The 12,348-nt window shown below is 40.4% G+C and overlaps 1 protein-coding gene across 5 annotated transcripts in view; it reads right to left on the bottom strand.

Annotated features, from left to right (window-relative positions):
* Positions 1 to 1,440: 1,440 nt before the first annotated feature.
* LOC116701087 (transcription factor COE1) overlaps positions 1,441 to 12,348 on the bottom strand; it is a 105,182-nt gene continuing 94,274 nt past the window's right edge. For 2 of the 5 annotated variants that reach the window (XM_032534656.1, XM_032534655.1), the window contains exons 12-17: positions 7,221 to 7,286; positions 6,936 to 7,098; positions 5,953 to 6,135; positions 4,482 to 4,673; positions 2,984 to 3,052; positions 1,441 to 1,485 (exon numbers count right to left, since the gene is read on the bottom strand). In XM_032534656.1, coding sequence (XP_032390547.1) covers positions 2,985 to 3,052; positions 4,482 to 4,673; positions 5,953 to 6,135; positions 6,936 to 7,098; positions 7,221 to 7,286 — 672 coding nt within the window. In that variant the 3' untranslated portion in view covers positions 1,441 to 1,485; position 2,984. Of the gene's footprint in view, positions 1,486 to 2,983; positions 3,053 to 4,467; positions 4,674 to 5,952; positions 6,136 to 6,935; positions 7,099 to 7,220; positions 7,287 to 12,348 lie in introns of those variants that run through there. The other 3 variants (XM_032534652.1, XM_032534653.1, XM_032534654.1) reach the window with 2 other exon arrangements.

Raw genomic sequence — 12,348 nt, 5'->3', positions numbered from 1 at the left:
CAGGTTCAGACTTGAAAAAAGTGAACCTCAGTGGAAGATGTTTCACAAAATGTAATTTTAAGACTCAGTCGAAGATTTAATAGCATTCTTTGCAGCACAGCATTTAAGAAACACCATGAGATCATTTTCTAACTCAAGTAGTCAATAACACCAGTTAAGCGGGCAGGAAACAAAAGAAACACAATCTGATTGGCCGGCGGATGGCAGGAAGAATTTAAAGAACACAGCAAACCAAAAGAAAAACAAAACAGAAGTATAGCTTTATGTATTAAGACAAACATTTGAGAAGGCAACTCTCATAACAAATCATAGTAAAAATGGAAGCAATCTTTAAGACATGTTCCCCCTCTTATAGAGGTTGCTGTAGCGGTGTCCAACTTTATAACAGGGCCGATGGATAGACTCAGTGGCAGAGGTCAAATCCTTAACAGGGAAGCTGCTGTTGGCACCTAGTAATCACACACTCATGCACTTATTAATGGCATTTTTACAGTTAGCTTGTCAAATCTATCCTGAATCAGCTCTGCCGCATGTCCAATTTCTCTCTTGAATCTTACATGGTGGAAAAACATTTCTTCACGGTTTGCTAAATGACTGAATTTAGTTTCTCTCTGCACCTTCTGTTGGCTAACAGACTCTTTCTCGAAAATGTAACATATAGGAGCAGCAGTGCAGATGTGTATGAAGCAAGCTCAAAGTAAACATTGGGATTTCTCAAATGGGTAAAACTGAAGCATCAATTGCAGGCAGAAAGCATCTCAATCCTTCAGCTGATCGATTAAATGCAGAGGAAGACCTCGCTGTCTGAGTGCATGTACTGAAAGAACGACGTGGTGTGATTTGGCAACAAGAAGTGAAAGTGTGTGTCTGGTTTGGCTTGTCTGTGTCGGCTGGATTTGATCCTGTATAAATCCTGGAGGCTCTTCATCATCATCATTATCATTATCACCATCATTGTCAGGTATTCACATTATATTCCTTCATCAATGACCAAACTTCATAAATAGAAAATCCCTCACGTGAGATACAGTTAAAAGATGATTATGAAACGTTAACTGTTGCACAAAAATCATTAAAGAGAAGAAGTGGATTCTCTCCGAAATAAATACACTTCCTGTGTCGGTGGAGAGTCATAATGTAGGCGTGGCCGTTCTCCTATAAAAGCATCAAGGTGTACAAAGTCTAAACAACTTATTTCTTTGCAAACAGTCTTTGTTTTGTTTTTGTTTGTCTGTTTTTCTTGCAGTTGTTCTGTATTAGAAAGGGCCTGAGTTGGGTTTGATCCTTCAGATCGGGACAGCTGCTTCCATCCCCGACCGGAGTCTGACTCTCACCGAAACCTCCAATGGGATCGGTTTGAGTGTGCTTGGTTCTCACACACACACACACACACACACACACACACACACACACACACACACACACCCCCACACACACACACACACACACACCACACCTTACATGGGTGGACGATCATTCCGATTGCTGTGGGTGGAAAAGAAACGAAGGAAGAGAAAGAGGGAAAGAGAAAGAAAACTTTTAAAACACAGCCAACTATTTTTCATGGTCATAAAAATTCCCTCATAAATACATCAATATGTTTTCCATCTGTGCAGCTGTGTGTCTGCAGCGACATTTAAAACATCAATAGCAAATAAATCAGTAAAACCGAGCGGGGACACATCATATAATTTGCTCTTGGCGTTGCTACTCTCTCTCACACCACACCACACACACACACACACACACACACACACACACACACACACACACACACACACACACACACACCACATTTATTCTGCGCAGAACAGTTGCGCGTATTTTACTGTATGTTTTGTGTGCCTGACAGATTGCATCATGGCGTTGTATTCAAACCCAAGGATGGGTGTCAACTGTGAGAGGGAGCCCACCCAAAGTCTTACACACATGCCCACACACACACACACGCCGCACCAGCATACTCCCACACCACACACACAAATGATTAAACAAATGGTTTTGTATGTCATGGTGAGGAAGTACTTTAAAGAGAAAATAATTCATTTTCAGTGCCAGCATGACAAAACCTACAAATGTATTGTTTCAGGCGAGCCTCCGTTTATTATTTCTTGTCGTTATTTTTTTTTCTTCCTCTTCTCAGGTGCTCACTAGCACATGCACACGCGCACGCGCACAGCGCACGCACACGACACACGCACACACGCACACGCACGCACACACACACACCACACACACACACACCACACACACACACACACACACACACACACACCACACACCACACACGACACCACACACACACACACACACACACACACACACACACACACACACACACACACACTGGGCAGTGCAGGTATACTGACAGTATAAACTGTCAAGATAGTTGAACAGCTGTCATTGTTGATTGCTCCCTACGTAAGCTGTCAGTGTGTGATCACCAAGTGTGTGTGACAGAAGAAAGTGTGTGTGTAAAACTGTAAGTGGGGAGTGTTTATTTCAGCTGTGCTTTGAGGCTGAGCTCTGAGTTCCCACACCCCCGCACATGATCTCACACACACGCACGCACAGAGCTAAACAAAGCCAGTGATGTTGAGAAATAAAGTCTCTGTGCCAAATGTCTTTTTTTGTCTCTGTAAATATCCAACTTCCTGTCTTTTTTCCCAGTCAATAAAATTGCAACAGAATAGCTAGAGCTGCTGATCTGATATGTGGATGGAAAAGTAAAGGAAAAAGAGTATGGAGAGGTGATGATGAGACAGAAGGGAAGATGGAGGGAGAATATAAGATGGATTAGGATGTTATGAGATGAAAGAGAAGTTGGGGATAAAACACAGGAAAGTGAGTGAAAGATCATTCTTAGGTAAAAGATGTGAAACATTAAAGGCAGTTATTACGTAATTGAAATTAGTAAGTTTACCAAAAGTTGCAAATGCAATTAGTTAACAGAGTTGAAGGAAGAGATAGTGGAGGGACATACTTCAGGTGAAGGCCAGGCCTTGTAGAGAGTTGGCTGTTGAGTACTTGCTAGAGTCCACAAATGTTTGATCTGGTAGAGAGAGGCAAAGAGACAGGCAGGAAAGAGCAAGAGAGAGAGAGAGAGAGAGAGAGAGAGAGAGAGAGAGAGAGAGAGAGAGAGAGAGAGAGAGAGAGAGAGAGAGAGAGAGAGAGAGAGAGAGAGAGAGAGAGAGAAGAAAGAAAAAGGAAGGGTAAAGGGCAGAGGAATAAAAAGGGGAAGGGTTAAAAAGTCAAGAGAAAAGACAGGAAAGAGGAGAAAGAATGAAAAAAAAACTGTTAATTCAAAAGCTGAAGCAGTGTAAAAAGCAGACTTGGATAAGAAATTGCCCTTCCCAGAAAAATGTTCATTTAATTTGAAATAATTGCATTAAAAAACAAAAATCTTTGTTGTTAGTCTACCACAACTGTTTATGTTAAGGAGCAAATGTGGATATAGCGTGATGTTCCTATAGGAGTGCTGCGGTTTGAAGGAAGGTGTGGATGACTGGGCTTTGAAAATACTAGGGGTGGGAATCACCAGACACCTCCCGATACAATATCATCACAATACTTATGTCACGATATTACATTATTGCGATTTTAAACATATTGCAATATTCTGCGATATATTGCAATTTATTACATTTTTTTTCCAACTTCTAATTATGTATATTGTTCATCTCACTTCAATTTTATTGCTGCAAAATGGGATTGTCAAGCAGGCAAACTGAGCAACACATATAATAAAAGATTGATACTTGGCGCCTGTGTTTCGATACAGTATTGCTACAGAAAATATCGCGATACTATGCTGTATCGATTTTTTCCCTCACCCCTAGAACACACATGGCCTTGACACTGAAAACTGTGTCCTGTCTCTACCGTTGTCAATATGTGATTTGGTTGACTCATAACAATGTGTACGTATTTTCTTGTTTTGGTACTTTTACATGGTGATGTTTAGCAGGTATAATGCTTTCAATGTTTCAATGTAGCGAGTTAGCATGCTAACATGAAAACAAAATTGAGCTGAGTCTATTGGGAATGTTTTTAGTTGTGCATAATAAACCAAATGTATTGGCCAAATTGGACTAAACTAGATGAAAAATAAAGGCATCACTTAATTATTACGTGTACAATTAATTCTGACAGGGACGTGAACATCAAGAATAGCTGTTAAGACATTCCACTAAAAACACAAATCTGAATCTGATGGGGATGGTAGAGGAAAAATCAGATGATCACCAAAGTCTTTAGGATTAACACTTCAGGGACCACTAATGTCTGTATAAAATGTCTAGGTAATCCATCTAATGGAATAAGGATATTTCAGTCAGACCGACCTGAAACAGAGTATACACCTACTGTTTGATCAGAGAAGGATGTGAAATACAACAAGGACTCTAATGGGAGAATATCTGCTGAGGAAATTCTCTCGCTAAGGATCCTCCGACTGATTGGCTGCTGTCATAGCAAATTACCGTGGAGCCCATTGGCGTTGGTACAGGAGGGCGGAGGGGAGGAGGAGGGCCTGACCACTGGAGCGAAGGCAGACTTCTGCTTAACGGCCGCCGACACCATGTTGGCTGGAGAGAACGAAAAGACGCCAGAAGAGGAGGAGCAGTTGGAGGGGAGAGAGGTGGAGGAGGCCATAGTGGGACTGGATGGGACAACTTTGATGGTGATAATTACATTGTCAAAGGAGAAAGAGGAGAAGTAAGAGAGAATGAGAGGTGGAATGAAGAAGAAAAGGGATGGAATAAGGATGAAGGGTGAGAATAAAAAATAGAGAGACAGATTATGATTACTTTATTGAACATAATGCTCTAATTTGATATTGATTTCATCAATTACATTCGAAATTCTCCACATTATGTAAGACATAATGATTTACGCACATACAGAACATGTTTTTAAGATGTTATGTTTAATTTAAATTAATAGTTCAGTCATGACATGGGACAAAAAGTTGCTTGAGCTAGGCCTTTTGAGAATATACTATATGGCCAAAAGTCTGTAGACACCCCTGTCCAATTACTTTAGTGTTTTTTAATCTGGGACTGTTGGAATGCCCATGTGCACAAAGCCAGGTCCACGAAGAAATGGTTTTCAGAGTTTGGTGTGAACAAACTTGAATGGCCTGCACAGAACCCTGACCTCAACCCCATCCAACACCTTTGGGATTAATTTAAACAATAACCAGATTGTGAGCCAGGCCAGTGCTCCACCTCAGTAATGCTTGTGTAGCTGAATTGAAGAAAATCCCTTCCAAAATAATGTGGGAAATCTTCCCAGGAGAGTTGGAGGCGGTTACAGCAGCGTATTGATGCCCATTGTTGAGGAATGAGATGTTTAGAAATCCCATACAAGTGTAATGTTCATGTTTCCACACAGTTTTAGACCACTTTTCCAAAGTAAAATATCAGCACACAAACATCTCACATCTCTATAAATCTCCCTCTCCCCCTCTCCCGTTTGTGTTCTGCTAAATGGAAAAGGGATGCAATTAACCAACAGAGAGAAAAGAGGTGTGGCTGTCAGATGAAAGGAAGCGGGAAGGAGGGAGGAGATGATCGGAGGACAAAATCGAGTTGGTGATTGTTTTTGAAGGCACAGAGACAGAAAGCCCCATGGGGGAATCTCCACTCGGCAGATCTGAGACTTTCTCTTCTTGTCCACAGGAGTGTGTAGGTACACGTTTGTAAGATCTGCATACATGTATGCAGTGTTGCGCACCTGTAATTAAACTGGTAGCTATGTAACTGCAATTTGAAGCAGCTTGGTGGCAGCAAGGACTCTATTGTTAGTAACTTCAGCACAGTTTGGTTCCATCTCTCCCACAGGGAAAAAGCTAAAAGCTTGTAAAACACATATTTCTCCCCAGATGTATTATGTGATTGAGCGTGTGTGTATATTAATGTCTTTGGAGTAAATGCACACATTTAGACTCACTAGCATAAGGCGAGTTGGCTGCAGAGCCGTTGAGGAAAGTAGGCGAGCCTCCCAGGTTGGTCATGCCGGTGTTGTTAGTGTAGCCGTTCATGGTGCTGGTGACAGATGTGTAACTGGTCTGCTGAGGCGTGGAGCTGGGCACGTAACCGTGAGGGGACACGCTACTGCTGCTGCGCACAAATCCTGCAGAACATGTGGAAGAGAGGAAGAGGAGCATGTGGTGATTGGACAGTTGGTCGAAGTAATGTGAACACAGATCATTCATGATATTAACCAACAATTATTTAACTAACGTTTATGTCTACCTTCTAATTCGACCTATAGGAGTGTTTGATAAACTAGTGCCCCTAGTGGGGGCAGGGAATATTCCCCACTGGAGCGTTTTCCGCTTTCATGTCTAAATCAGAAAACGTAACCGTTCCGGTCGTCAACGTCGTGAAATGGTTGCAGTTTGCTTAAGTTTAGGCAACAAAAACTTCTTGGTTAAGTTTAGAAAAAGATTATGGTTTGGCTTAAAATAAGACATTACTTTTTGGTTGTTCACGTGATGCAGAACGTGACGTAGCTCTATTTGTTCCGTAACGTAAAAAAGAAATACTCGCCGTTTACTTTAATTTTTAAATGGGACACAAACCCTGGTGTTTGATTACCACACTTACTGCCTCCACACAGCATTTGGATGTGAATTTGATTTTTTTTTTTGTTTAGCAAAAAGTTATACTATTTATGTTTGCAGTGATTTCCGAGTAGCTGCAAGACTTTGCTAGACATTAATAAAAACAGTATCAGAACAAAGCAGTTTAGGCTGTTTACACCTGTTTACTCAACAACATATGCATATTAATGCATTTTCTGTAACAAGAATTTATCTTGGATTATAACACAAGATTTTGTTTGTGTCTCAAGGTCAGATGTGGTGATGTGTATTTGAAAAAATAAATGCCATTAAAATGAATTTATACAAAGCATTGTACAATTCATACCCTGATTGCCCTGTGGGGGTTCAGAGATGTTGACGGACAGCTGCCCACTGAAGGAGTTGACCCCCATCATGCCGCTGTGGGTGGAGCCGGAAAGCTGAGTGTGTCCTCGTGGAACGCTGTAGAGAGCTTCTGCAATGTCCGCCGCACGCTTCAGGATGATCTCCTACAGGAAACACAACAGAATGATTACCAAAAACATGAAAACTAAAAATAACACTTCCATTCTATTTCCTTGTGGATGTTTGCATGTGTGTGTGTGTGTGTGTGTGTGTGTGTGTTCTTTACCTGGTTGTTATGGGGCAAACCGTAGAGGGCTTCCACCAGGTCAGCTGCTCTCTTTAAAATAACCTCCTGAAAGAAAGAGAGGGAGAAAGAAGGTAGAATTTGCCTGCTTGAACCCATGTAAAACATCTAAATAAAAATTCACCAGTAAGTTACATCAAGGTTTTAGATATACTGTATGTGAAGACATTCAGGCAGATAAACAACCACATATAGAATCACAAACACAAGGTATTAAAAACACACGTGCAATCTTCCCCCCTCCTTCCTCTCACTATCACACCAACATCCATTTCACCATCTATTCATGATAAACAAATTGCTCTTCACTTCTTTTAAAGGCAGATTATCTGCTGTCAAGTCAAGTGCTTTTATGCATCTTTTCTCTCTGTGTCTAAATGACATCTTAAAGTGACAGGCATTTAAAATATACTTTAAAGTACATCTAAAGTGCCTTGTGGGCTCTTCTGCTGTGCATTGCTAATCAAATCAGACCACAATGATGCAATGTGAGCATTTTGAAAGAGGCAGTCCTTCCCCATATTGATTATTATTTTCATAATTAAAAATATAATTGTCCAGTGTTTGTGATAAGTAGGGCTGTATGTGGGTCAGAGTTCTCTCATTCTTATTCACATGTTATCTATTATTGCTAGATCAGTGTTTCAATGCCCCCCCCTATTCTGTTCTGCCTACCCCGGACCATTTTCATTTTTTTCTCCACCACCTACTTTTTTTCACTTTGCCACACATCGGGAATTATCTTTCTTATATTCCCCACCCACCAAACCCTTTACAATATTCTCTTTTTCTCAGTCTCTCTATTGTTCCCCGCTCTTTCTCACCTGCCACCTCTCAGCATTCCCCCTTTTTCTCTCTTGGCCCCCACCCCAGGGTCTAAGGTGTCTTGTTTAACAGTTAATGTGTTGTCGTTTCCACAGCGTGAGGCCGCCCGGCGACAGAGAGAAAATTACTCCGTGCTTCACAGTATTAACCTGCACTGTGTGACATTCTCACACACACACACTTGGTTGGCTGCATGTGTGCTCTTTTGAGTTTGTGCCTGGTGGAACATATTGCCTCTCCATCAGTGTGTGTGTGTGTGTGTGTGTGTGAGTGTGTGAGGACACAATATGAGGGGTCACAGAGCCAGCAAGCAGTTTTAGTGTGTCCATGGTGCTAAATTCAATCTTTTACACATTATTGTGGCCAGGCTGGCTCTCTGTTAACCTTTCATTATTAGACTGTTGGGCGGAACACCCACCCACACCCACATCCACACCCACACCCACACACCCACACACCCACACAAACTCAATGAAACCTGATCCTGAATGTTCGAGCGGTTCCAGTAAGGCAGTAGCTGATAAACGGGAAGGAAAGATGATCCTCTGGTAACATCCTCATTATCAGGTCTGCAGGCTTCTGCTACTAAATCACTCAGAGCCTCTGACTGCTGGGATCAATGCACTTTGAATACTTTGCCTGTTTACTTCTTTTCATATTTAGACACACAGCTACTCACATCACCTAATTAATCTCTCCCAGGTTGCGTCTGTAAATAAGAAACTATTGTTTGTCGGATTAACTCCTGCTCAATACAAATTAATAGTGCTTCATGCATTGTGTGGATATGAATGAGAATGAAAGTGTTGTCAATCTTTAAGGCATCATTTACTTTTTCAAAAACTGATTAAAAAGTCTAAAATAATTTGCCTTTGACTTCTTGAGGGCCTACGCTTTAGTCAAAGGGATTGCCTGCAGCAGCAACAAATGTAAATCTAATTGTAGCAACAAATACTATAAATAGAACAAATATTAGTGCTGTTAAACGATTGAAATATTAAATTGTGATTATTAAAATTAATATAAAATCGTACATATTTATCTATTCTAAATATCCCTTGATTTTTTTTGTCCCATTATTTTTTTCATTTTAATACTCATACATCAACATGGAAAGGTGGATCGGCTTGCTTTGTGCAAATCTATTTTTTTTAATTTTATTTATTGAAAACAACATTGGCATATAGCCTTCTGTAGTGTTCAATTTCACACTAACATTCTCACTTGGAGCAAATAATCTCTCAAACAATGTAACACTGTCCATCAGTAAAAGGGTGAAAAAAATACTTTGACGAAGGGACGGAGAATCAGCATCAGCTGTGTGCTTGGCCATCAAGTGGTATTTCAGACTGGACGTGCTGCGATGATAGCTCAGCTCACAACGACAAAACACACAGATCACTTTGGTCTTGTCAATAGAATCATTTGGCAACTTTTAAAAAGTAAACTTTCCATTCAGAATCTTATTGGCATCCATTCTGTCATCTCTCGCTCGCCATCCACTCAAAACGTAACGTTGTTGCTCTTTGGCCGGCTCGCAAGCCCAAAAAAGTGTGTGCGGTGTGCCTGTTGTTATGTTTCCGGTCTAGCTACATCAGGTGTGGTGTTGTAGTTTTTATAACGTTACCAATTGTTGCAACAGCATGTGTAAAAAACAACTAAGTTTGCTAGGCCAAAAAGAACGTTAATCTCACGATAAAAGAATTGACGTTGTTAAAATGGGTTTGCGTTAATGCGGTTAATAATGCGTTTAACTGACAGCACTAGTAAATATGTCTTTCAGGTATCAATTTAAACTTTTGAACTGAGTTAATGCCATAATACTGCAAAAATTTGTTTGCGTCCTTGATGTAATGATTTGCATGTAAATAGATATGTGGCGAGATTGAAACTGGGATACTTGGTTGAAAGTGAGCATGTTTTACCATCCGTTACTGATGATAGGAAGTGTTGTTTCGACAGCATTTTAAGGACTACATTTTAATGTAATTAGGTCCCAAATAAATATAAAAAATGTAGTCTTTGAAAGGCTGTTTAAACAACATTTATGCAGTATGCAACCTAGACGTCAAAGATATTAGGGTTGAAATTTCATTCTTGACCTTAAATCGGAGTTTGACAAGATCATCCTAAATTAAATTTTCCGATGTTCATCACAAATTATGTTTGTTTAGAATGTAAGGGGATACACGGAGCACATTTTAAGACACACAAATTACCAAATCAGTGCTTTTTGTGCCAGTGCCAAATCAGTGCCAAACCCAGTGCCAGTGTGCACTGGGTTTTGTTGGGATTGACCCTTTCCTTCATGTGTCTGTCCATTAACTGTTTTCTGGGTTTACAATAGATAATGATGAATAATTTCATTTCTTTCATTTTTATTTTATGATGACAACAGAGTGACAGAAACCAACTCTGAAATGTCTTTTTTTTTCAATCACAGATTACTGCTTTTTTCTTTGATTCCTGTAATTGCTGCAATAAATCTTGATTTTGAAGCTTTAATCTAAAAGTAAAACGTTTGCCTTGATTCATGTGATTGTCCCACAATGTCTTTATCTGTTGTCATATATTTATGGATTATACGCCTTACATTTTGCTGTTATTGTCGTGTCTTGTCAGTCTTTTTTTTTCAAGATGCAAGCCCTTTAACTCATCATCAAGACTTTTTTTAGTATAATCTATTCTTGTCTGTTTCAGGTAAATATTCAGACAGACATGTCGACTGACAGTCAAACAGAGAAGGAGGGGGTGAGTGAAAGAAAAGACAGAACTGCTGGCAGAGAGAAAAAATAACAGGAGGTGTCTAGGTGCTTTTACTGTCTGAGTTATGAGCAGCCCTAATGTGATAACCATACATTACGCACGCACACGCGCACACGCAAAAACACACACACGCGCACACGCAAACACACACACACACACACACACACACACACACACACACGTTGTGTGCATAAGGATCAGGGAATGCTGAGCTGAGCGTCCGTGGGGTCAGATATGTGTGTGACGTGTGTGTTGTCGGGCGAGCACAGATATGACACACACATGACTTATTCCTCACTAATGCTGGTACATTAGCCGCTTGATCCGCTTCTAATGTCCCATTAGGGATGCTGTACATGCAGGGTCACACCTCGTACAGAAATGATATCATACTGTACATGTATGCTCAGAGATAATGGGAACAATCACACACACACACACACACACACACACACACACACACACACACACACACACACACACACACACACACACACACACACACACGAAACAAATATGACATGAATATATGTGGTTTTAAATTTATCTTTTCTTACTGGTGAACATCAACACATGAGTTTAGTTTATTAGAGTTGTATATTGAAAGTTTCATGGTTTCATGACTGTGTGTTCATGCTTCACCAGGATTACTCATTTTGGTGATGCTGATGACATGACCTCAGTACAATGTATGACATCATCAAAATGAGTCGCATACAGATGTCAGCTCAGTGAGTCACCAGAGAATATTACCAGTCTATCGCACTCTGGTCCGGAACTACTTCACTGAGAAACACACACATTCTTGTAAAACAATGATTCCCTTAAAGAGTAGTAGTTCTGGATGTTATGATTTAGGAGTGCAATCTGTGCAAAAACAGCACCTTTTACTCATTAAGCTTCCGGAAATACTCCAAAACCTGAGAGGGAAGTTATTGTCTTTCAGTGTTTCTTTTTTTTCTTCCACCTTTTACTGCAGCCGTGAGGAGGGGGCTACACGCCAAGAGGTGATTGATTTCTTTGTGCATCCAAAGAGGCTTTTCTGTTTCTTACTCTCTTACAGCAGTTACTGGCAGATCGCCCACACAGGTGAATAGCAGCAGATTAGAGTATAAGATATGGTATAAAAACTGTTTATAGCTGATTGTTAAACATTTTATATTATGTGATAGTTACATTTTGAACAAACATTTAGTACATACAAAATAAATGAATATTTGTTGCAGCATTACCATACTGTAACCTGTGGTTGTACTCACAAGCTGGGAGTGTGTAACTGGGGCAAAACAGAAGCTGGAGTAAGTAAAGTCCCTGTAACAACGTCTTTTAAACAGGACAATGAAAACACAGTCAATATGTTTTTCGGCTTCACTGTGAATATGTTTGTCACTGTGTACAGTAACTGTATGAGCACATATGGATGGATTCTGAAGAGATCATGGTGACACAAAGTAACAGCTGAACACTAGTGTGTGTGTGTGTGTGTGTGTGTGTGTGTGTGTGTGTGTGTGTGTGTGTG

Source organism: Etheostoma spectabile, chromosome 13, assembly GCF_008692095.1.
Source record: "Etheostoma spectabile isolate EspeVRDwgs_2016 chromosome 13, UIUC_Espe_1.0, whole genome shotgun sequence".
Lineage (NCBI taxonomy): Eukaryota > Metazoa > Chordata > Actinopteri > Perciformes > Percidae > Etheostoma > Etheostoma spectabile.
This window is presented reverse-complemented; position numbering and strand designations above follow the sequence as displayed.